General features: G+C 43.0%; 1 protein-coding gene across 6 annotated transcripts in view; it reads right to left on the bottom strand.

Annotated features, from left to right (window-relative positions):
- The window catches only part of PLA2G7 (phospholipase A2 group VII), a 41202-nt gene that overhangs the window by 14257 nt on the left and 1832 nt on the right, over positions 1-25113 (bottom strand). For 2 of the 6 annotated variants that reach the window (XM_072832783.1, XM_072832782.1), the window contains exon 2: positions 4651-4793. The exons of 1 other annotated variant lie outside the window; for it this stretch is intronic. In XM_072832783.1, the coding sequence (XP_072688884.1) occupies positions 4651-4759 (109 nt within the window). In that variant the 5' untranslated portion in view covers positions 4760-4793. Of the gene's footprint in view, positions 1-4208; positions 4433-4650; positions 4794-25113 lie in introns of all 6 variants that reach the window. 3 more of the 6 variants (XM_072832780.1, XM_072832784.1, XM_072832781.1) reach the window with 3 other exon arrangements.

Genomic DNA, 25113 nt, shown 5'->3' with positions numbered 1-25113 from the left:
GTGATTTGAATCACAAATTTTACCAGGTACTTCTTAAATTTTTTTCAGTGCTACCTATCACCAAGAGGGTATTTCCAAAGGGGGAATGAATATATTGGAATCTTTTTGGAAGGCAGTTTGTAGGTGGTATTAAATCTACACATGCCTTCCTGCACTACTTCCATTGCTACTTGAGGCACAAAGGTGACCTATCCTTCAGTGTTCCAGGGTTAAAATGTATAGACTCCATAAGTGCACAAGTTAAATACCAACTTCCTGGGCACTGCAAGAAAGACTCTTTGTGATCTGAAGGTCCATTGCCTTGTACTCTTCTATTTTTTTCCTTTAAGTCATCTGCTTCCCATGTGCTCCAGCACACCTGAGCTGCACACTGAGTTGTTTGACGCCTTTGCACCTTTATCAATTCTATTTCCTGTGTTTGAAATCCCAATGGCCAAATTCTATTCACCCTTTAACATCCTAATCAGATGCCGGGTCTTCTCTGAAGACTTCCCTCACTCCCCAGACTTAATCATTTCATCCTCAGTATTAAATCAACTCCCTGTATATATTTTTATTATTCTTATCATATATATTTAAATTATATATTTGCATACTCTGTCCCCCACACTAGGCTATTTCGTAAGAGCTATACACATGTCTTTGTATCCTCGGATCTTAATGTTGGCACATAGTTGGTGCTCCATAAACATTTGTGAAAGTGAGCTGAGCTAAGCTTTTTATCCCACTGGGGTCTCATTTGCATCAAACACTTTCTGGTATATATCCTTTTACCCACCCAGTCTTGAAATTGTTTCTCCCTTTTTGGTGCTAAAATTCTTCAACATACTTGCAGTTTTACCTGTTCTCCTCCTTTCTAAACCCCAATCAAGTCCATATTTACTTGTGAGATGGTGAGTCCAAATATCACTGTATTCCAGATTTTCACTTCTCTTGATTCAGCTCACCTACTTGTCCTACTTGTTTTCTTCTATTGGACTCCAAGAGTCGATTTCTCTGCTAGACAGACTCCTTCAAGCTTTCTATCACATTCTGCCTCTGCCACTAAGACACTTGGAGCTATGTTAGGTATGGAACTTACATCAATATTATAGGGCATCATCCAGAAAGATTTTGAGTTACAAGAAGTTCACCTTTCACGTTGGTGACTAATGTGTTAAGCACCTGCCAGTGATGACCCTTTCAATACATAAGGCTTGCCACTCAAAGTTGGCCCATGGATCAGCATCACTGGCATCACCTGAGAGCTTGGACATGCAGGGTCTTTAGTCTTATCCCAATTCTACTGACTCAGAAAAGCTGTGTCTATTAAAGTTTAAAAAGCCCTGGGCTAAGGTACCAGACCACTTGGTTTGACGTACGGGCCAGCAATTCATAGTCCAAAGGTGGGAGGCAGTTCCAAGGAAGGCAGGATATAAATGGATCTGGGGTATTAGAGCCAGGTGATCCCACTTTGGAATCCAGCTGTGCCTCTGATGCTATGATGCTCTGGTCTAGGCAGTTTATTCTCCTCTCTTATCCTCATTTGGGAGGTGGGGCAAAAAGCACTTGACCAGCCTTCAAGACAGATGTCTAAGAATGAAGTGATAATGTAAGTCAAGTGCCTAGCACAGAACACAACACATAATCAGCAGACAACTGATATCATGTGTCCCTTACCTAGAGTTAGTTAACTCTGGCTACCCGAATTTAAGCCCTTAGAGTAGTTTTAGCAGATCTAAAATAGACTCAGATTCAAAATCCAAGGTGTTTCCTCAGGCATTTAAAAACAAAAACAAGGGCAGCCCGGTTGGCTCAACGGTTTAGCGCCACCTTTAGCCCAGGGCCTGATCCAGGAGACCAGGGATCGAGTCCCATATCGGGCTCCCTGCATGGAGCCTGCTTCTCCTTCTGCCTGTGTTGCTGCCTCTCTCTCTCACTCTCTGTGGCTCTCATGAATAAGTAAATAAAGTCTTTTAAAAATAAAAACAAAAACAATGGGACGCCCGGGTGGCTCAGCGGTTGAACCCCTGCCTTCAGCCCAGGTGTGATCCTGGAGACCCAGGATTGAGTCCCACATCGGGCTCCCTGCATGGAGCCTGCTTCTCCCTCTGCCTGTGTCTCTGCCTCTTTCTCTCTGTGTCTCTCATGAATAAATAAAATCTTAAAAAAAAATAAAAATAAAAACAAAAAAACCCCAACTTCACTGTAAAGCTAACACTTTCAGTCCTATTTAGAATTACAAAAGGCATTTCCTTCTCCATTTAAGAGATTGCCTACCAAGCCATGCTCCACGGTGTAATAGGGAGAGGTCAAGCCTAGAGGATGATGGGTTATGCCTCTGTGAGGACAGCCAATGCTCTGTTGCACTACCACCCACTTCTGCCATGATGTGACAATTCAAGGGTTGAGGGGGAGGACTCTGGCCCATAGAGTTTGATGAGGAGCCCCAAGGAGCTCACAACTGCCTAGGAGGTACTACCTCTGGAATTAGGAGTTCAGTTCTAGAGCCATGGGAGGATTCCGAGAAGGTTTCTCTTGGGAGATCTCCATTCCACATGGGCTCTAGGAACCTTTTTCAATGACCTGGGCATACCCTGGTTCTCTACAACCTGCCTTACCGCAAAGCCTTCTCGCTCAGCTTCAGGAACCATAGGTCAAGGTGAGGCTACAGAGCTGGTCTATTCCAAAACACTTGACCCCCTGGGAAGCCTGGAGTTGACCCAGGTTGGGGGTGTAGGTCTACAGAGCCCTGTGGCTGTTCAGTGCCACGGTGGCTACAGGAAAGTTTCATCAGCCTACAGCTATTCCAGTCATGGTCCTGGATTTCCTGTTCTCTAACCATCTGTCAGGCTCCTCGTGAAGGATGAGGCAGGAGAAGGCTTGTCAAGTTGTATGGCCATCCTCTGGATGACACAGTTTGTGGTTCAGAACTTATACATGTCATGTCTAATTTTTCTTCAACTTTAGTTTAATAGGAGCATTAAAACCTGTTGAGTGCTATGAATCTTGTTATGCATTTCCAGTGGTGTGCATTTGTCAAGTATTCCTGATATTCATTCCCAGGTTTTGAGATGGATTATATACCTGTCAGGAACATGTCATTTTCTTATACAGCTTTACATCATCCCTTAACAGAAAGGATATCTCTAGCCCATACTTTACCTGCATAACCATGTTATCTATATATCCATTTGGTTAGAAGAATATAAACAACCATCTCTTTAATCCTTTAGTTAATAAATGATTTTGAATACTTTACAAATTATTTTTGCATTCATTTTTGAGCATTGAGAATGGAGCACTGGGCTCAAGGTTGCAATTACCAAGATGAATAAAGCAGTGTCTCTTTCCTCAAGTTTCTGCCAGTCCAATGCCAGCTTTCCAATGATTTTCAAATATGAAGGGGATATAAAACATATTTTGAAATTCTCACCCTGGACCAATAAAAAGCGCATGATGTAAATGTCTCCTAGCTGATAATCTGCTCATGCGGTAAGATGTTACTTGTTCTAATTCCTAGTTAAAATTAATTTAAATAGGCTGGACACTCCTGAAGCTTGTCCACAAGCTTACTGTCATGGTCACCTGTGTGTCACCAGTGACTCAGTTTCCTGATAAATGTTGAATGAATGCACCTGTGAGACAGTATGCCATTTCCTATACAAATGTAGATATAACACCTACTCTTTCCTACTGATGTCTTTACTTCCGTAACTATGAAGAAGGACAATACAAAAGCACAGTGTTATGAAAGTTCTTTTGTAAATGTTACAATAAGGAGTCACCCATCAAACCTGAACAGCTAGATCCAGGGTGACCAAGTGTGTTGCTATAGGCAGTATGGCACCATTCAGAAGCCACCTCCATGGCTCACCTCAGGGGAGGCTGGATAGAGAAGAGCATGCATCACAATGCTCTGGGATTGGCCAGCATTCACAAATCTCCAGAAGCAATCTCTTTGCAGTAAAGGTCCTTCTTAGTGATGGCAGATGTACTTGTCTAAAGATGGCTGCCTCACTCTGGCCACCTCTTCGGGCTTGACTAAACCTCCTCTCCTCTCCTTCCCTCCCACCACAGGCTAAGAAAGAGCAAGAGATGCATGTCCAGTCTCAACTGGAGCTCTTAGCTTGTCCCTACCTCTCCCTGTGATAACACAGAAAACATGGTTTCCCTCTGGCCCTCAAGACTCTAAATGCCTTTTTCTCACATCACCTCCCAGTACTAACCAGGACTACACCTGTTGAGCAAGACAACTGCCTCTCCTTCCCCTTCGTGGGAGCAGGCTTTGTGGTTGCCTCTCAGGGGACTCCAAGGGAGTTGTGTCGCTGCACCTGAGTGGGAGCAGGTCAGGGCAGTGAGAGAGAGAAGAGGAGGTGCTGAGGAAGTTCTCCACAGTGGTTGCAGAGCTGAGCTTCCAGTTGATCTGAACATGCCTCATCTTGGTTCTGTCCTGCAGTCGTGATATTGAAGAAGACAGGAGCTTCTTCAGTTTCATTTGGAATGAGGAGAAAGTGAGGCCCTCTCCCCTACCCCAGGAGAACAGAAGGTCTCCATGAGCCTCTTTATAGTAAAACTTGTTTAGAAGTCCACACATGCAACTGCTCTGAGGCCACATTGAGTCCGGCAACAGGTCAGTTGCTCAAGCCCTGGAACAAATAGACCTCTTACCTGATGATCTAATATGGGCAACAGGATTTAGGTCTTGCCAGTCAATAGGATGAACCAGTGTGAGGCAGCTGCAGAGGCAGAAAAGCGCATGCAGTTTGGGTGGCAACATCTTGGAAGCTGAGCAGTGGTTTCAGCTTAAACTTCTTCAAGGCAGGTTATTAAAAGAAAAAAAAAACATGCAATAAAGAGGACTTAAATAGGCTGACAAATCAGTGTGATTAAGGTACTAGTAACATGAGTTTATATATTATTAAGGAAGAAGACACCTGGAAACAATGGAACATGCATTTCCTGAGCTGGATTTTTGAAAGGCATCTGATGGAAAATCCCTGGTAGGCTGGATTGTAGAGCATAGAGATAACACTTCTAGCATTCATGACAGGTTTGTGGTCACTCATTCTCTAATTCTGCAGCAGTCTAGTTTGGCGATAAAGAATAGCACCAAGGGCCATCTGGATGGCGGCATTTGCTTAACTGTCCAACTCTTAGTTTCAGCTCAGGTTGGGATCTCAGGGTGGTGAGATCCCGCCCTTTGTGGAGCTCCATGCTCAACAGAATCTGCTTAAGATTCTCTCTCCCTTTGCACCCCCTCCAAATAAATAGGAAAACATAAAAATATAATAATGGTAACAATCATAGATCACAATCACAACAATATCCAGGCATGTCTGGACATCAGTGAACATTCCATAAGTTTAGGCTAATGTTTCAGCTACAGCAATATGATCATCTTAGATCTAAGATGATCATATTGCTGTAGCTGTGACAGTTTTGGTGCTGCTGACATTTTATTTTTGGTGATCTCTATAATCCTACTACACTGAAAGCTTCCCAAAGCGGAGGTCAGGTCTCAGATATTGTTCCCACCACCTAGGAGGGCCTGGTGTGCAGTGGTGTTGCATAAATGTTTATAGAATTCATGAATGAATGTTTGTAATCCAACAAACAGCGTATTAGACTCACGATAATACGAAATGATATTACAGCTGGGAGCTATCCTAACATCTTATTAGCAAAAACTATCTTGTATTTGTGCATCACCTTTACCCTTTAGAATTTCTCCCTTCAAAAAGCCAAGCTGTCTCTTCACTGATACTAACTTGCTAGTGAAATTTTTTCAGATGTATTTCTATGCTTGAACACACACACACACATACATGCATACACATAACTATATGTACATAAACTATATAGTTTAAAAATTTGCAGAACTTCAAGTTGCATTTTTAATTTGGTTGTATATTTAGAGTCTTCTCATGTGAGTACATGTACTATAATTTGTCTTTTTATTTTAAAATGGCACTTTGGGGACACCTGGGGGACTCAGTGGTTGAGCGTCTGCCTTTGGCTCAGGTCGTGATCCTGGGATCCTGGGATCGAGTCCTGCATCCAGCTCCCTGCGTGGAGCCTGCTTCTCCCTCTGCCTGTGTCTCTGCCCCTCTCTCTGTGTATCTCGTGAATAAATAAATAACATCTTTATAAAAAAATAAAATCACACTTCAGAGTTGCGAAAACAAAAGTTTGTTCACTGGGGCGGCTAGGTGGCTCAGTCGGTTAAGCATCCACCTCTTGATTTCAGCTCAGGTAGTGATCTCAGGGTTGTGAGATTGGGCCCCACGTTGGGCTCCATGCTCAGTGTGGAGTCTGCTTGAGGTTCTCTCTCTTCCTCTTCCTCCGCCCCTCTGTCTACTCTCACTAAAAAAAAAAATAAACTCTTAAGAAAAAATTGGCTCACTAAGTAAATAACAATACTGCCAACATTTGAAGGCTTCCTACACGCCCAGCATTTTTCTGTTTCTGGCACCTGTTATCTTATTCAGTCATCACTAAACAATTTGCGAGGGAGGTTTCATTATCACCTTTGTATGGATCAGAGGAAATAGAGGCAAGGAGAATTTAACTGATTTGTCCTAATCACACAGCTAGCAAGGGCTGGAGGCTGGGCTTGATCCCAGAATATCTGAGTCCTTCCTTTTAACCACAGCACATCAACGTGGTGTATCTATCACCAATTCCTCTCCAGCCTAAACCGATAATCTTCTAAAGTTAATGAACACAGCAACTCTTTCAAGATGCTAATGTGTTCAGGAACTTCCTGGATTGGAAAGAAGACTTAAAAAAGAGTTAGAAATTGTTCTCATAAGAGATGAGCATCTGCCTCATTGTTCTTGCCTTAATTTATATTTGGAGCAAGCTTCCAGAGCCCTTGGTAACTGCAGAGTACTGGGTGTGAATCCAGAGAAACTAAACCTTTATCCGCACTGCACTCTGTAAAGAACCTAGTAAAGCATTCATCACAATTGTTTCCCAAATAAGCTACTGGGTTTCCCAAATAAGCAACAGAAGAAACTGAGTGGAAGTCAGGCAATCTGCTCACCAGCCTCCCCTTCTGTTGTACTGTCACAACTGGGCTTTTCATCCACAGAAAAGTTTTCACAGGGATGTGAGCAGAGGGCTTTAAGAAATTCCACCCCTGGTGCTTATAGCCCATGACTGAATAAGAGGAGTGTTCTTCGGCCATTTGGAAAACCAAGGAAGACAAAGAAGAGGAAGAAGGCAAAGTGAAATACACACGGAGGTCAACAGAGATTTTTTTTTAGGAATATTGCACTGTCCCAAAGAAAGTTAGCTTGCCCACAGCTCCTTGGTATTCGTGACAACCTCCCTGTAACAACCTAAGGAAGAGTTTGAGACAGCCAATTGTTGGAAGGGCTTCCCCAAGCCCTCCAAGCAGGACTGGAGAGCTCTGCCCTCCCCATGCTTCCCACCAGACCTGTGCCAATGCCATCACCTTTGGTTCTCAGAGTGATTTAAGGCCAGGTGAAATGGCACACCGGAGTTCCCACCCTGACCCCATGCAAGCTACAATGGTTCTTGGAGAATCTTTGTTCACACTGACTGGGGCGCCTGAGTGGCTCGGTTGGTTAAGCATCCCACTCATGATTTGGGCTCAGGTTGTGATCTCAGGGTCATGAGATCGAGGCCTGGTCAGGCTTCGTTCTGGGTGTGGAACCTGCTTAAGATTCTCTCTCTCTCTCTCTCTGTCCCTCTCCCGCCCCGCCTCACACTCACACACTCTCTCTAAAAAACAAAAACAAAAACAAAAACAAAATCCATACTGACTGACTCCTGAGTCCCACCCCAGACCTACTGACTCACAATCTTTAGAAGGCATGTCCAGGCATCTGCACTTTAGCTTTTGAGGGCTCCCAACACAGCCACACCCAGAATGTAGTATTTGGAAACTGCTGCAACGGAGCAAAAAGAGTACTATTTTATTTATTTATTTACTTACTTACTTACTTATTATGTTTTTATTTGAGTAAACTCTGCTCCAACGTGGGGCTTGAACTCACGACCCTGAGATCAAGAGGCACATGCTCCACCGATGGAGCCTCCCAGGTACTCAGAGAATACAATTGGTTTAGAGGTTCTCACCACTCTATCACATGTGCTGTCTCATCTCATCCTCAAAGTAGGAATCCTCTAATTTAATGATTGGCTGCCTCATTCATTCATTTGTTCATGTATTCATTCAATTTTAAGAATGCCAATATGTCAATCTATGTTTGGGATAAAAATATTTCTAAATTAAAAAAAAAAAAACCCAGGTTTTTAAAATAGACATGATTTTTATCTCCAAAATTCCAGTGGGTTGAGAAACTTTCAAACAATTGTGATGAATGCTTTACTAGGTTCTTTACAAAGTGCAGTGCGGATAATGGTTTAGTAGACATAACAGAGAAGCAAATCGTAGCATCCTGCATTTTTCATTTTGGGAAGAAGATCAATGAAAGACAGACTATGGTTCTAGGCTGAAGTCACACTGCCACTATTTGTGGGCAGGACTGGAGGGAAGGTTTTCTTCCTTCGACCCCAGTGTACTGAGTGATAGAACAACCCAGATGGGATCCCTCTCTTTTCTCCACTTCCCCAGCCACAGAATGCACTGCCTTCCACTGCTACTTCTGGCTGGTGTGCTTTGTGGGATGGAAAGTTATGCCAAGACTGTCCCTCTGGCAAAACAGCTCAGTCCAAAGCAGTGGATAACAGGCACCAAAGTTTCCCTACAGTCAGGAAAGGGGGCCTTCTCTGGGCCTGGACCCTCAAGGGCACTGGAGAAGTAGGCACTTCCTGCCTCAGCAAGTAGAGGCTCCCATATCTGGGAATAGTCAGGCCCTGGAGCCACTATCCACACAGAAGGCCACCCTCTCTGCTCAAAACAGCATCCTGTACATGTCTCCATTCGGGCACTTTTCGCAGCCTTTACTACAAGGCTCTGTTTATAGGATTGCTTCACCTGTGAGCTCCTCCAGGGCAGGGACTGGTTTCATTTGTCATTTATTGTTATAACTTAACAAAGGACCCAGTATCTAGCAAGTATTAGTAAATACTTCTTGACTAAGGATGAAAGATCTTATCTTCTTTTTTGTGTGAGCTACAGGTAGCCCAGAAACATATTCCCAGATGATTTCACATCAGGTGTGCCTTCTTGAGGCACCGAAGTGAGTAGGGATCAATTACTTGGGTCTCAGTGCCTAGAACCCAAATGCCTGGGTCTGAAACCTAGCCTGGACATTAGAGTGTGACCCTCTGCAAACTGTAGAATCCTTCTGTGCCTTATTTCCTCATCTGCAAAATGGGGCTGAGGATGATAATAATATTCCCCAACGTTAGATGATTAATACATGTAAAACAGTGTTCTTGCATGTGGCTAGTGCGAATGTTAGCATACTCATTTTGCATTGCTACCACCATGCTTTGCCCCTAGGTAAGTAGTTGCTTAATAAATGTTAAAGAAATAAAAGCTAGTGTGTCAATCAAGACCTTATTGAGATAGATGCAAGAAGCCATCCTTGGTCAACATCCCCTTTGTCCATAGGTGGTTCTGCTGAAGAGATCTTAAGGTTTCATTACGGGTTCTAACATGCCCTAAAGACTATAATTATCATTTCTCCTACTTTTCTTGGGGGAACTTTGTATTCACTCACCCTCTTCCCCTTTGCAGCCTGCTAGAGCCTCATAAGGCCAGGGGAACCTCTTCTCTTGGCCTCTACCATCTCTACCATCTGCTTCTCAAGACTTATGTAATATTCCTCCTTTCAGCTCCTTATTTGGCATCTCAAGGTAACAGCTCCCTAGTCTAACAAGCTGCGAAGAGGTACTGATGTGCTCACGAGGCTCTCCTCATCAACTTCCAAATAACAACACTTTCTTTTAGCCACGGTCTCCAGGTGGTATCCTATCAAAGCCCCTGAAAGTTTACTCTAAAGGAGAGAATCATATGCTTTGGGGAAGAAATGCTTTGGAGAAAAAAAAAAAAAAAGGGTCTTTCAAAGTCCTTCAAATCAGATCCCGTGCGGAGTAATCCACCCTGGCTACTCCAGCACCCTCTGGCTGCCAAGTTTCAGACTAGAGTGAGTGTGGCTGCACTCTATCATTCAGCACTGCAGTGAAGAGCTAGTCCATAAACTAGGAGTCTGAATTATTCAGAGTATAGTTTGCGATATAACTTCTGTGTTTGAGAGAGATAGGCAATAGACAATACTTAAAGGGTGCAAACAGCTCTGTTCTGGAGATGCAATTTCCCATCATTAAAAACAAAATGGGAAAATTGTTCCTTTTTGAAACCATTTTTTTCTCTATATTTGGGACATATAAGCCAGTCTTCTTTCAGGAAGTTTAATAGTGAAACAGGCAATTCTGGACAAGAAGCCCTTTTAAAATTAAACTAGTGATGTCAGGCAAAAAGCTGTAGAAGTAATAAGAAAGAGGATCTTGATGTTCATTTTTAATCAGTTTTACATTTTCTAAAAACCTGAGTGAGAACTCTTTGGATCTGGAGGAGGACTTGATGAAGCATGCTTCTGGAAGCGTTGACAAATGTTCCTAATTAGCATATCATAGGCATCTGAGGAGAGACTCAGGGATTGTTTTTCAGTGTCTCAACTTGTTGGCTTGGGTTTTGTCTGCTTGAATATTAGCAGAAACTCCTAAAGATAAACAAGGAAGTATTTCGACTGCAATTCAGACCTTCTGAATCCAAAACTTGAGGACTGGTTCTTGACTTGAGTCAAGAAATTTAAAAAAAGGTGATATGAGGTATAAATGACTATCTTTTATTGAGCACCTACTATGTGCCAACTATGTCTGTATACTCAATGTAATTGCTAGTCCTCACAAGGAGTAGAGTTAGGCAGGTACTATTACCTCCATTTTACAGTTAGGAACACTGAGGCTTGGGGCGATTTGCTCACTCAAATGCCTGGTAGGTTTTGGAGGCTTGACCAACAAGCCCAGCACTCTGAGGTATATGAGCAAAAACTATCAGTATATTTTGCTCTCATTTTCATTTAAAGATGTATGTTTATACACAAGTGGAAAAAAGTCTAGATGAATATAAAGCTAGAATGTTCTCACCACTTATATTTAAGTGGAGGATTACAAATGGTTCTTTTTTTTTAAATGTACTTTGCTAATTTGTCAACAACAACAACAACAAACACACACTGCTTGAGCAGGAAAATTAAAATAAAAGAGAAAACAAAACCCTAGCTCTTTACTTGAGCAACAGAATCTAAACAAATGGCTTCCTGTCAGAAAGAAGCTGGACACAGAGATTTTTGGCCCAATTTGGAGATAATATTGGATTTGAGGCTTTGTTTTGGAGCAATAATTTTAGGGGAAAGGTGTGCTTCATTTCAGTTTGAAAGTCTGGAGTAGGTATTTTTCCTGAAAAAAAAAATCAGTGATTTGTGGTTATTACAATTTCAAATTAGTATACCCATGAGCCAGGCATTGTGCTAGGCTTTTAAGGGAGTTTCAGAGTGTTAGGGGATGGGGATGAAGGAGGTTTGAGGTGTAGGATGACAAACAAAAGAGAATAATATTCTTCAAAGAGTGCCTGGTTTTGAGCTCCAGATAAAGATAAACACAGGGGGCCTGGGTGCACAGTCTGTTAAGTGTCTAACTCTTGCTTTTTACACTTGGGTCATGATCTCAGGGTCCTGAGATCGAGCCCCACATAGAACTCTGTGCCCAGCATGGAGCCTGCTTCAGATTCTCTCCTTCTCCCTCTGCCCCTTCTGCTCATGCTCTCTCTCTAAAACAAATAAATAAATATATATATATTAAAAAAAGATGAACATAACCTACTCCAGCCCTGGTGAAACAATGAGATACTAATCGAATCCCCTTGTTCCACATACAAAGAAATTGAGACTTAAAAGAAGGGAAAAAATTTCCTGGAGCCACACAGCAAATCAGTGGTCAAGCTGGGATGAGAATACCTTGTCCCTTGGTCACTAGGTCATCAGGTCTGCAACTGCAGTGAGCCCAACACTGTAGGGAAGGTTCATGTGGGCTCTTGGGGAGACCAGGGTGTCCCATCAAGCTCTGGACAAGGGCAATAGGAAAGGCCTGGCTTTAATCAGAAGCATCAACTCAGCCAGTCATTGAACATCTGAAACCTAAATCTCCCAGCTGATGAAGTGGAATTAACAATACCTGTGTGGTGGAGTTGATGAGGTGAGGGAACATGCTAGCACAGCACCGAAGACACCAACTCTCAGGACATAATCCTTTCCCTTATTCACCAGGAACCAGCTTAAGTTCCATTGGGAGAAAAATACATTAGACTCTAGAGATCACATTCTGAGAAAGGAGAGAGTCTGTGACCTGAAAGTTGGCAGGTTTATCCTGCTGAGTGGCCCAGACAGCTCGGGTAGGGCAGGCTCTGGCTCTGCTGGTTTCTCATCCTCTGCACCACTAACATTTGGGACCAGGTAATTCTTTCTTGTGGGAACTGGCGTATGCATTGGAGGATACTTAGCAGCATCCCTGGACTCTATGCATCAGATGCCAGTGGTAACATTCTCCCCACAGCCCCGAGTTGTGACAAAGACAAAAACATTGCCAAATGTCCCTGGGTGGGCGCGGGGGGGGAGGCTGCCCCTGGTGGGGAACCACTAGACTACTGGGAACAAGTGGGTACAGGTAGGGAGAGACCTACCTTATCTAGGAGATGGAACAAAACCACATATACAAAACAGAACAGACCTGAAAACCATTTATTTTAAGAGCCCCTTGCTAACCAGGTAGGTTTATTGAACAGCATATGTAGGATATAACCTACGTATAAGTTTACTAAGATATGTAAATTATTCCCTAATGTATTCAACTTGTGGTATGTATGTGCCACCACACTTGCCTTTCACCTTATTCCCCCCATAATCCAGCTGAGTGTCTTATGTCTTGATGCCTTGGATGGTTTCCTCAGCCAGGAGCACTTGCCCCATTGGTTGACCCATATCCATTCAAACATTTACTAAGTACCAACCATGTGCTAGGCAGTGAGTGCTAAGGTCTGGCTGGCTCCTACCATGAGCACCCGAAAACCTCTGAAGGGCAACAGTGCAGCCAGGACTTCAATGCTATGAGGAAATTTCAGTCTTGAAATTCAAAACTCTGTAAATGAATTATTCTAAATACATACATGGGTCATATGTTCTTTTGCCTTAGTAGTTTTTGTCTTGAATGCCATGTAGATGATGGGATATTTGCAGCATTGCCTTCTTTCTGCTTTGGCTAAGTGCTGAGGAGGCATGGAGAGAGCCAGTGATTTCTTTTTTTTTTTTTTTTTCCCTAGTGATTTCTTAAAGTGCAATTTGGAGTTTGAGACATTTTGATAAGAGTGGGTTTGGTGTGGACACAAAGGAGGATGGTCTATTCCAGGGGGTGTGCGGTGCCAGAAAGCACGGAAAGCCCTCCTAGGAGAGGTCCTGCAGGAGCTGACAGTCTCAAGAGGAGGATCCTTAGCAGACTGAGCTGGGTTGATGGGTCTCTCCCCCAGATCTTTAGCCCGATGATCCGTGTGTCTGGGGCTCACAGGGGATGTACGGCACAGGGGTTTAGAGCCTCAGTGCATTCACTAAACACAGTTGTGCCCCCAGGCCACAGTCCAGTCTACTTGTGTCCCAGTGATTCCAGGGCAGCCCTTTCTTTACTCCTTAGCTCACCTCTCCCCATTTGGTTCAAGGCTCGCTCCATAAACGGACGCACTCTCCTTTGCGCTGCTCTCCTATTCCTTACAACCGAAGAGGAGAAACCTCCTTCTCCAAGGAAAACAGAAACACCAGGATGACCCTCCTTCTGAGGCCTTTCTCTCTGCCTTAGATCCAATTCCAGACCACATTCACCCTCTCCTCTTTACGACTAGCTCTCAGTCCTAGGCTCTGCCCTCATTCCTCCCCAGTTAAGGGCACCTGATCTCCTGGATGGTAACCCCCACTCGCCCCAGTGCCCCCAAACCACCCTCACTTTACACCATGACTTTAGGGTTAATTTATGTGTCACTTCTTAACACCAAAAAATCTTGTCCATTTTCTTTACCCAAACTGATTGAAGCTGCTCCAGAAAATGTCCACTATCTTTCACCTTTTCAAATGTCACACAGGTTCTATGTATCTTTACAACACAGTCGTTTGGCTTTGAATCCATTTCTCTAGCTTTCTTTCTTAGGTAAAACTGTTTTTGCTGTTTCACATGATTCTATTGTAAGTGACTACCAATCCTCTATGGAAGTATTACACATTCTAGATCAATGTGGCCAAATATTTCCCATGTTACTAAAATAAAAATAGTGCTTCTTGCTTTTCTGAACAAAGGACCACTATCAACGGCAGCAAGTCCCAGCTTTTTCAGGCACTGGCTTTCTTTTACCTTCCGATGGCCACTGAGATATCTGAGAGGATGACTAAGGGAAGCCTCTGAATCCAAACAAAGAGGGATAATTCATAAGAAGTCTGTTAACTATCGTGGTTCTCTTTCTACAGAAAAGGACCTTCTTCTCAACCATGGGATGTGAGTTAGCTAAATCTGTATTTATGTTTGCAAACTTTTCAGGATGCTGAAAAGGATAATATTTTTTTTAAGATTTTATTTATTCATTCATGAGAGACAGAGAGAGAGAGAGAGAGAGAGAGAGAGAGAGAGAGAGAGAGAGGCAGAGACACAGGCAGAGGGAGAATCAGGCTCCATGCAGGGAGCCTGACATGGGACTCGATCCCAGGTCTCCAGGATCAGACCCCGGGCTGCAGGTGGCGCTAAACTGCTGCACCACCGGGGCTGCCCCTGAAAAGGATACTATTGACTTTGGATATTTACAGCTGGAGAATCCAAGGTGATTTTGTTTCCACTGAAACATTTGATGCTGCAATGTTACTAAATATAATCTTTGAAGGATCATGACTGACACCATCAGCCAATACAAAATTTTCAAGGAGAAAGATGGACCTGGCCAGACAGAGCAGTAATTGGTAAACAAAAAGCTGGGAAACATGGGACTTACCTATTATTTAACTCCTGAAACTTATCAAAGCACAGTCAGCAGTTCTGGTGGGGATATAAATAGGTACCGTGACTTTTGGAAGGCAATATGGCAAGCCTTAAATTGTCCATACCCTTTGACCTGTTCATTTCTGAGATCAGCACACACAAAAATTGTATTCACAGGGAAGAAAGGCTCTCAGAATACAATGCACTATGGCGTTCATTCCAATTCTATTTAGGAGAGCCAGCATACACAAAGGGAAGCCCTACAGAACCTCAAACCATAATGTCATCAATGGGATTTTATTCAGTTAGTAACATAATATTTACAAAACGATTTGTGATGACTTAAGAAACCATTTACAATGCAATTCTAATTGAAAAAAGATCCTAAGATTTTGCTGTGTAAAAATTCACCCTAAAAGACTATTAATATAATAAGGGTTATAGAATTATGGTGGTTTTCCCATAATGTTTCACATTTTCTTTTGCAACCAAACATACTGCTTTACTACTAGTAAATAATCTTGAAAGAATATTTAGTACAGTTCATATAACCATGAAAAGTATTTCCATTTAATATTAAGTAAAATGTTATGGAGAGAATAAAGAGGATTAGCCATGATCTCAGATAAATAAGATAGGAAGAAGAAGAAATGTGTATGTGGGGGACAAAAATAAGGACAAGACCCAAAATATATAAAAGAGATAACAAACATTTACAAAGTTGATCTTTCTTAAAGAGTTTGTATTTAGAAATGAAAGGTAATTTTTAAAAAGATTTTATTTATTTATTCATGAGAGACACAGAGAGAGAGACAGAGACATAGGCATAGGAAGAAGCAGGCTCCTCAGAGGGATCCTGATGCAGGACTCAATCCCTAAACTGGGATCACACCCTGAGCCAAAGGCAGATGCTTCCTGTTTTTCTCTTTTATCCATGAGAAGATTCACTTAAAAAAAAAAACACTAATTTTAAAATTATAAAACCTGAGAAGCATTTTCTTCTATTTTGATTCCTTGACCACTAGATAAAATATTATCCCAGCAGATAGACAAGAGCTTTAGAGTGCTCAGAGAACACATTCTACTTAAATCTATTTAAATGCTGGTACCTTCTGGGGGCTCCTGGCTGGCTCAGTCAATTGACTCAGGGTTGTGAGTTCCAGCCCCAGGTTGGGTGTAGAGGTGACTTTTTTTTTTTTAAAGTCTTTTCTTCTGTGTACTTAATGTCTATCTCTCAAGCCACAGTTTCCTACTTGCTCTTTAAATCCCAGCTGAGGGCAGCCTGGGTGGCTCAGCAGTTTAGCGCCACCTTCAGCCCTGGGCATGATCCTGGAGACCGGGGATGGAGTCCCACGTCGGGCTCCCTGCATGGAGCCTGCTTCTCCCTCTGCCTCTGTCTCTCTCTGTCTCTCTCTCTGTGTCTCTGGTGAATAAATAAATAAAATCTTTAAATCCCAGCTGAGATTTCTATATCACACCCGAGCTCTGCTAACTCTCTGTTCCAGTCCATCACTAGTAAATTCTCATCAGGCATTATTTCCCTTTTTGAAATGAAAGACAAACCAAAAATGCAAAATGTCCACTCTTGAGTCCAGAATTTCTGTTAAGAGCTGATGAGTAGACCTGTGTAAATCCTAATCCTGACAAGGGATTAGGGCCTGTGAGTTATGTCTCCTGTTCCTGGTAAAGAGAAGAGAAATGGCTCCTTCACAAGTACCAGGACTCTCTTCCTCAAATTCTTTCTGATGAACTTTTGGAATGGGAGTATATGGCTGCTGGAATAATGATACTCCTCTACTCTCCAAATCTCCACATCTTAATCCCCAGAACATGACACACCAAAGGGGAATCAAGGTTATAGATGGAATTACGGTAGCTAATCAGTTGACTTGAACACAGATTAGCCTGGATTATCCAGAAGGGCACAATATAATCATTAGGGTCTTTAAAAGTGGAAGAGGGAGAGTGGCCACAGAAGGTCCTATGACATGAGACCAGGTGTGTCTTGTGCGGTCCTCGGGTGCAGGGCCAAGCTATGGCCAGGAGCCTGGGGTTGGGTGTGGTGGACACTCCAGTCCCCTGCAATCCCCTCCCCCCATGTTCTCTGAGTGCTTCTGTGAAGCCCTGCGATGCACAGGCAGGGTGGCCAGTGCAGTAGGTGTGGATGTGCCTGACAAGATAAAGAGCTGAATCTTAGGGGTGTTCCTGGCCCGTGGCTCCTTCAGCTCCATCACCAGCATGCACCTGTGCTTGCTGAGGTGGCCAGAGACCACCTACCCCAAACAGGTCAGTTGGGGTTGGGGAAGTGGGATGGAGTGGCAGATCTGATGGAGGAACTAGTGGATTGGGCCTTCTGCACCTTTGCTGGCCATTATCATCACCACCATTGTTAAAACTGCTCAGCTTATGAATTCACAGCAAAACTGGTGGCATACATTTCCTCCATCATATTCAAAGAGCTAAGCCCCTTACCCCTGTGACATGTGGACCTGCCCCTGACTGCCGTAGCATTGAACGTTTTTCTGGGTCCAGCACCCCTGCCATCTCATGTTGCCAATATATGCTAAGAAGACACTGGGCACTTTATGGGGATCTGGCTACCTCCTCAGTTACTAAAACATGTGACTCTTGATCTCAGGGTTGTGAGTCTAAGCCCCATATCAGGCGTCAAGATTACTAAAAAATAAAAATAAAAAAATAAAAAGATGCTGGGCCCTTTATAGAAACTGGAGCATTCTTTCTGGTGTTCCCTGGAGGATTTACCTGCATAGCCAGATGGACAGGTAGCATGTGCCTCTGAGAGCTCTTGCTGCCCTTCAGTGAGTAAGCAAACATGCTATAATGGGAACTTTGACATTTTCTCCTTTGAAAGAATAGATCTTAGACAACTACAAATTAACAATCTTGTATGTAGGGCATTTCCAATATAGATGGCATGGCTTTGCCAGAAATATTTAATCAGCTGGGAATACTTAATCTAGAAATGTTTCATCTCTTCAACTTTCTATTTCATAGTTAAGAGAATAAAATGGCATTTTGGAATTACAAAAAATAAAGAAGCAGGGGCAGCCCCAGGTGGCTCAGCAGTTTGGCGTCTGCCTTTGGCCCAGGGTGTGATCTTGGAATCTCAGAATCGAGTCCCACGTCGGGCTCCCTGAATGAGGCCTGCTTCTCCCTCTGCCTGTGTCTCTGCCCCTCTCTCTCTCTCTCTCTCTCTCTCTCTCCCCGTGTGTGTGTGTGTGTGTGTGTGTGTGTGTCTCATGAATAAATGAATAAATACAATCTTAAAAAAAATAAAGAAGCAGAATAGGGTGGCAGAAGAGGAAGTCAGAGTAATGAGACGTGAGAACTCAACCCATAATTGGTGGCTTTGAAGATTGAGGAAGGGGGCCATGAGCCAAAGAATACGGGTGTCCTCTAGAGTCTAGAAAAGGTAAGGAGACAGATTCTCCCCTAAAGCCTCCAGAAAAGAATGTAACTCTAAAGACATCTTGATTTTATCCTAGTGAGGTCATGTTAGACTTCTGACCTATGGAACTATAAGATAATAAAGCCAGGTTGCTTTACACCAATAAATTTGCAGGGTGCCTGAATTAGGTGGCATTTAGGCATCTCACTCTTGATTTTGACTATCATCCCAACTTCATGTTGGGTTCCAGGCTCAGCAAGGAGTTGGCTTGAGGATTCTTTCTCTTCGTCTCCCTCAGCCTCTCCCACTGTTCTCTCTATATATACAATAAACAAATCTTAAAAAAAATAAAATAAACCAATAGGGACACATGGGTGGTTCAGTCGCTTAAGTGGCTGCCTTCAGCTCTGGTCATGATTCCTGAGTCCTGCGATCAAGTCCTACCTGAGGCTCTCTGCTCAGTGGGGAGTCTGCTTCTCCCTCTGGCTCTCTCTCTCATGCTCACTTATGTTCTTTCTCTCTCTTTGAAATAAATAAATAAAATCTTTAAAAAAAATAAAAAATAAGCCAATAAATTTGTGATAAATCATTACAGCAGAAATAGAAAACTAAGAGCATAAAAAGTTACAGAATGAAGGCAGAAAACAAATAATGGTTGATTCACTTTCAACTACAGTAAAAAGAAAATGAGTTGAATATCTCAAAATTGACTCAATACCAAAGTGAATGATTGAGGAAGAAGATAAAATCTTCTGTTCTGAATATTTTACAACAGGATGAAGGCAAGAGACTGTCAATTTTCCAGCCATGATTTCTAAACTATGTGTTACTTTTTTTTTAAGTTGTAATATATTTTGTTGTTCTTTTATATTAGTGTTACATATTCATGTTTAAAACATTAAAAAATTATCAAAAGATAGAGTTTTGAAAGTCCAAATCTTTGTAACTTTACGTACCCATTCCTTCTCCTGCTCTGGATCTAGTGAAACTTATTAATAACTAGAGGTAAAAGACCTCATGCATTTTTCTACAAGCAGTATCATTAAGCAACTATATCTTATTTGATAAGGAAACAGTGTTTACTTCATTCTGAAAGTAGCTGAACTTCATCCCAGAGCAGTGAATCTCAGTTGGGACACCCCAAAGACATTTGGCAGTGTCTGGAGACATTTTTGGTTGTCACACCAGGGAGGGACTGCTACTGGCCTGGCATCTGGCAGGCTGTGGCCAGGGATGCTGCAAAACATCCTACAGTGTACAAGACAGACACTACAACATAAATGTCTGGCCTAGAAGCTCAGCAGTGCTAAGGCTGAGGAATTTTGGTCTAAAGGGAGACTGGAGAAACTATATCCTTGTTTAATACGGAAGAAATATTTATTTCATCCTGAAACCAGCTGTATGGAGGTGGATGCCCCCAACACAGAGGAACTTTTTAATTATCACATTGTTTGTGATGTATACCTTACAGTGTGGAGAGGGTTCTCTGTCATGAGAAGGGTTCAAGGACTACTAAGTGGTCCCCTGCCAGGGGTGCTAGGAAAAAGGATGGGTGCATGGGTGTAGGCCAACTCCAAGGTTCCATCTTCTTCTAAGATCTAGGACTCCTTTTCAAAAGCATCAGCAAGGGTTGCCTGGGTGGCTCAGTCAGCTAAGCATCTGCCTTCGGCTCAGTTCGTGATCCTTGGGATCCAGGATCGAGCCCTGCGTTGGGCTCCCTGCTCAGCTGGGAGTCTGCTTCTCCCCCTCCCCCTTCTTCTCCCCCTCTTTCTCCTCTTCCTCCTTCTCCTCCTCTGCTTGTGCTCTGTCTCTTGCTTTCTCTTCCTCAGTTAAGTAAATAAAATCTTTAAAAATAAATAAATAAAAAGCATCAGCAAAAAGTTCTTGCCTCATACTTGCTGATACTGAAACGTGGAAAGAGAAGAGCTAGTACCTGCTCTATTAATATTATTTTCTCCCTACCAGATTAGCTAAGAGAATCAAAACTTCATCTGAACATTTTCTCAAATGTAGGACTCTCAAGTGACTTCTGCAAAAGTGTGTAAAGACTCTTATCTCATGCACAGTAGATACAACTCTTGTGTAATCATTTCACAATCCAAGAAAAGAGATATGGTCAAAAAAGTAAACTAAGAAGCAGTTCCTTATTGTGGGAGTAACTGAATAAAACAGGCTTGGTAAGTACTTAACAGCTGCAAATAAAATAAAACTAATTGATTCTACTCCCCTTTTGGAAATGGAAACTCATCTGCATCCAGCTTCCAAATGTTTGGTGTCCTATTGAGTTTTAAGGCCATAAATGTTAAAAGTCATTTAAGGTCCCTGGACAGTTTGCTGCCATCCTGGAAGCATCCCGGTAATATTCCATACCAGTTGAACCACAGCTCACTGAACTGGTCAGGTTTTAAGGGTTTGAACAATGGAAAGCTTATTCAAAAGGACACCCACTGAACAGTAACTAGACTGATGAGGGAACAAGGCAACAAGTCATATGAGGAGCTGTTCAAGGAACCAGGGATGTTTACTCTGGGGAAGACCCACATGGCATATGACCAATATGGTGCTACAGGAAAAGGGCACATATGTGAACGTCGACTACAGAACTCCACAGCAGGAGCTTTTCAACAATTACTATATTCTATCAGAGGAGCAGTTTTAAGTGCAGGCCTGCGGACTCCCAGCAAGGATACTGATAAAGAGATTGCTCCATTAGATAAGGGTAGAAGGGGAATGGACAGGCAGGACTAGAAGCTCTAAACCTGAGGTTTAAGGTCAGAAGCCTATAAGGGCCAGCCAGCTAACTCAAGTGAGCTAAACAAGACACACAAGATAGAAAAACCAGTGGTGGAGACCGTGGCAAAGGAGACCATCTGAAAAGGAACGCCACCACCCTGTTCCAGTTGATGCTGCCATCTATGGTTGAGAGCTCCATGTTACTAGATCTATTTTGTTTTGTTTTGTTCGTAAGAAAAGCTGGAAAACCATATTTCTATGTAAAACCCACTGATTTTTAAAGGATGGCACTAATTCAACGTTACAAAGTATTAGCTAAGTTAAACAGAATAATTAGTTGCTGCTACAAGAAACCTCTGCCTTTAAAGATGCCCCAATCACTCCCAACCCTAAGGGACTACACAGATCCCTCAACCCTGTCATTATTTTGTCTGCAATTTGAATCACCAGACTGGCCACTTCGAGCTGAAATCAGATGCTCTGGCCCATCAGTCATTAATGGGGTCTGGCGAGTGAGGATAACCAGGAGCCCATTAAGTCACCAAGAGCAGAATCCTCCACTGCACACAACATAAATGAGGAAGGACCTCTATTTTCTTCCAAACAGACACATCTCCTCCTAGTAAGTTGCATGTCAAAATGGGGCAGGAAAGAGAAATAGGGTTGCCTCATTGTGGTAGATAGTGTCCTGTCCCCGAGAAGGTCATCCCTACCGTAGTTGGTAAACAGCTTCAAAACTCTTGCCTGACCCTCTAAAATTTCGTCAGTGATCAACCGGGGAAGGTTCAAGAGTCCCCTGTGAGGGAGAATGCTTCACTAAGGGAAACAATCCTATTCAACTCTGGTTCACAGCCCTCCCAGAAATTCTGCTGCCATGTATAGATTTTCAATTATCAACAGATCTTTTGCACTCAGATATCTGCACACAGACATACCCAGGACAAAGGCAAATTTGCTACCTTTCTTTTGAACTTTCTTTTACCATTCCCAGATTCAGATAATTTATTTTGAATTCTACCCTAATGACATTCAATTCCCAAAAGTAAGCCAGCTATAAGTTTAGCATTATTTCCTCTTCATTCTATGATGGTATGTTTCACTGGTAACTCTGGGTTAAGATTCCCAATCTTCTGAACAGATCAAAATATTTTTTATGTATGATAAAAATAATTTATTGTAAAGATAGAATAAGTAAAAAGAATTAAGTTTAGGGGCACCTGGGTGGCTCAGTGGTTGAGCATCTGCCTTTGGCTCAGGTCATGATCCCGGGGTCCTGGGATCGAGTCCTGAATTAGGCTCCCCACTGGGGGCCTGCTGCTCCCTCTGCCTGTGTTTCTCCCTCTCTCTCTCTCTCTCTCTCTCTCTGTCTCTCATGAATAAATAAATAAAAATCTTTTTTAAAAAAGAATTAAGTTCACTATAAAATTTTTGAAAATAAAGCACAGGAAATTCAAAATAACACGCTACTAGCAAGTAATAGTTATAAGGTCTCACTTTACCCTCAAGAGCATAATCACTAGCTTATTTATTTTTATAAGATAAGTGGATGATGTCATTCTCACTAGGTAGATGGGACATCTGAGAAAGAAACATAAAGAGGGACTTCCCACTCTACCTCCCCAAACAGCTCCTGCCCACCTACTGCTACCACGGTTTGCTAGGTCACCATAATCAACTTGGAGCAAGTCTCCTTATCGCTCTTCTCCTATGATCCATTCTTCACACTGCACCCAGAGTAACCTCTGAAAAAATATAAATCTATCACATTACGTCTGTGCCTTTGGCTTCCCACTCCACTTGAAATTCAGATGGCATACCTCAGCCTACGAGGCTCTGCATGACCTGGCCACTGGCCTTCAACCTCACTCCCCCAGCCACACTGCCCTCCAACTATGCCTGGAACACATTGAGCTTGTTGACAGGACCATCTGATTGTGGTTCCCTGTACCAGAACAATCTGTCGATATTCTGGGGGCTCATCTCAAGGTCATCTTAGAAAAATCTCTCCTTAGGGGGTACCGGGGTGGCTTAGTCAGTTAAGCATTTGCCTTTGACTCAGGTCTTGATCTCAGGGTCCTGGAATCAAGCCCAGCATCAGGCTCTCTCTTTGCTCAGTAGGATCCTGCTTCTCCCTCTCCCTCTGCCCCTGCTGCTCCCCACCCCCACTCTTGTTCTCTCTCTCTCTCTCTCTCTCTCTAATAAATAAATAAAATCTTTAAGAAAAAAAAAATCTCTCTTTAAAATCCAGTCTAAGGGGGGGTACCTGGGTGGCTCAGTTGGTTAAAGAGTCTGACTCCTGGTTTCTGTTCAGGTCCTGATCTTGGGGTCATGGGATTGAGTCCTCATTGGGCTACAGGGCTCAGTTCAGAGTCTCTTGTCCCTCTCCCTCTGCTCCTTCACCCCACTTGCTCTTGCTCTCTTGCATGCTCGCTCTCTCTCTCTCAAATAAAATCTTAAAAAAGAATAATCTAAGAAGCTGGGGCCCTTCCCACCTGTCCATCTCTCTTTCCCTCTCTCTCTTACACACACACACACACACACACACACACACACACTACAGTACTCTACCACACACAGCACTCTGATTCCTTTTCTTCAAAACATCTAATACTATCTGAATTTGCCTTGCTCATCCCTTGGTTCTGAAATGTGAACTCCATAAAAACAGAGACCAGATCTGTTTTACCCACTGCTCTGTCAGGCACATAGTAGGTGCTCAATAAGTCAATGAAGGCATGAACAAAACTTGTATTAAGGATCAACTAGCCCATTTAATCCAATCAGTATTGATTCTTAATAACAGGCTTTTTCTTGCTCAATTGCTGAGTTTTTTTTTTTTAACTACAAGCCTATATATATTAGACTGTTTCTATTAGAGTGTTATGAGTCATACCTGTAAAATGAGCAAAGTGACAGTGAAGGCACATAACACGTGCCTGACTTATAGAAAGAGGCAGTAAGGACCTGTTGCCTATTCCTTCAAACTACAAAGATTCCTCAAAATTCTGGGACAACGTGATTTTACAATTAGATGTTCCCTTTCAGGTGCTCTTCGCTGAATACTTTCTCTTCAATTCTTCACTTTCATGATAATTTCTCAATGTCTCAAGAGGTCAGTCTAGCCAATTATCATGGGTCTTGAAAAAACAAAATCAGCCTTAAGATGAATCAAAGTGTCAATAGCCTGATGATCACCTTCCTTTCCAGGAAATATCCATTTCCTGGGGTGTCACTGGAATGAATAGGCAGATTCCTAAACTCCAGCTGACATTCCTAAGGGGTCCCACTTCTGCTGCTAGGGTACCTAGTTGGAGTTCTCCTTAATGCTCTGTGGTGAGAGTCTCAAACAGGATGGTAAACTGTCTGAGGCCGAAAACCTCACTTGGTAGGGAATGCATATTCCTCACTACTTAAGTTCAAAGACACAGACACACAAGGGTTAGGAAATGAGGAGCCAACTGCCCAGGGGTCTGTTTCCCCGGAAAGCCTTGGGGCACTGGCCAAGCCCTTCCACACCTCAGAAGGGGTTTCTCAACTGTTAAATGAGTGGCCGAACCAGATTTATATCCTTCACAACTCATGGTGTCAGCCCTGAGTACAAAGGGCCCAAGGAGAGAGCATCACTAGTGGCATCCACAGCAACAAGTCCTGGGAGAATGTCTGGGGAAGGGACATGCACAGTGAGTGCTAGCTGGAAAATGCCTAGGAGGTAGGTTCTCTCACCCGCTTCTAGGGGGATCACCAGAATTCCCTCTGTGAGGAAGTCCGCTGGGGTGCTAGGAGCTCCCCGGTGCCTTGTGGTGGCCAATACTTAATGCCTTGGTCCCTGAGTTGAATGGTAGCCCAAGATGTGGTCCGGAGCCTTTTGGGATCTTCAACACTTCAAGGGATACATTTTCCAGCTCCTACGCAGCAGCAAACCAGTCTCCTAGCTGAGGATCCTCACTTGGGTCAAAGGTAATTTGCGCAAGACTGATTTGTTACTG

The sequence above is a fragment of the Canis lupus genome, chromosome 7, assembly GCF_048164855.1.
Source record: "Canis lupus baileyi chromosome 7, mCanLup2.hap1, whole genome shotgun sequence".
Taxonomy (NCBI): domain Eukaryota; kingdom Metazoa; phylum Chordata; class Mammalia; order Carnivora; family Canidae; genus Canis; species Canis lupus.
Note: the sequence above shows the minus strand (reverse complement) of the source record. Positions and strands in the feature narration are given on the sequence as shown.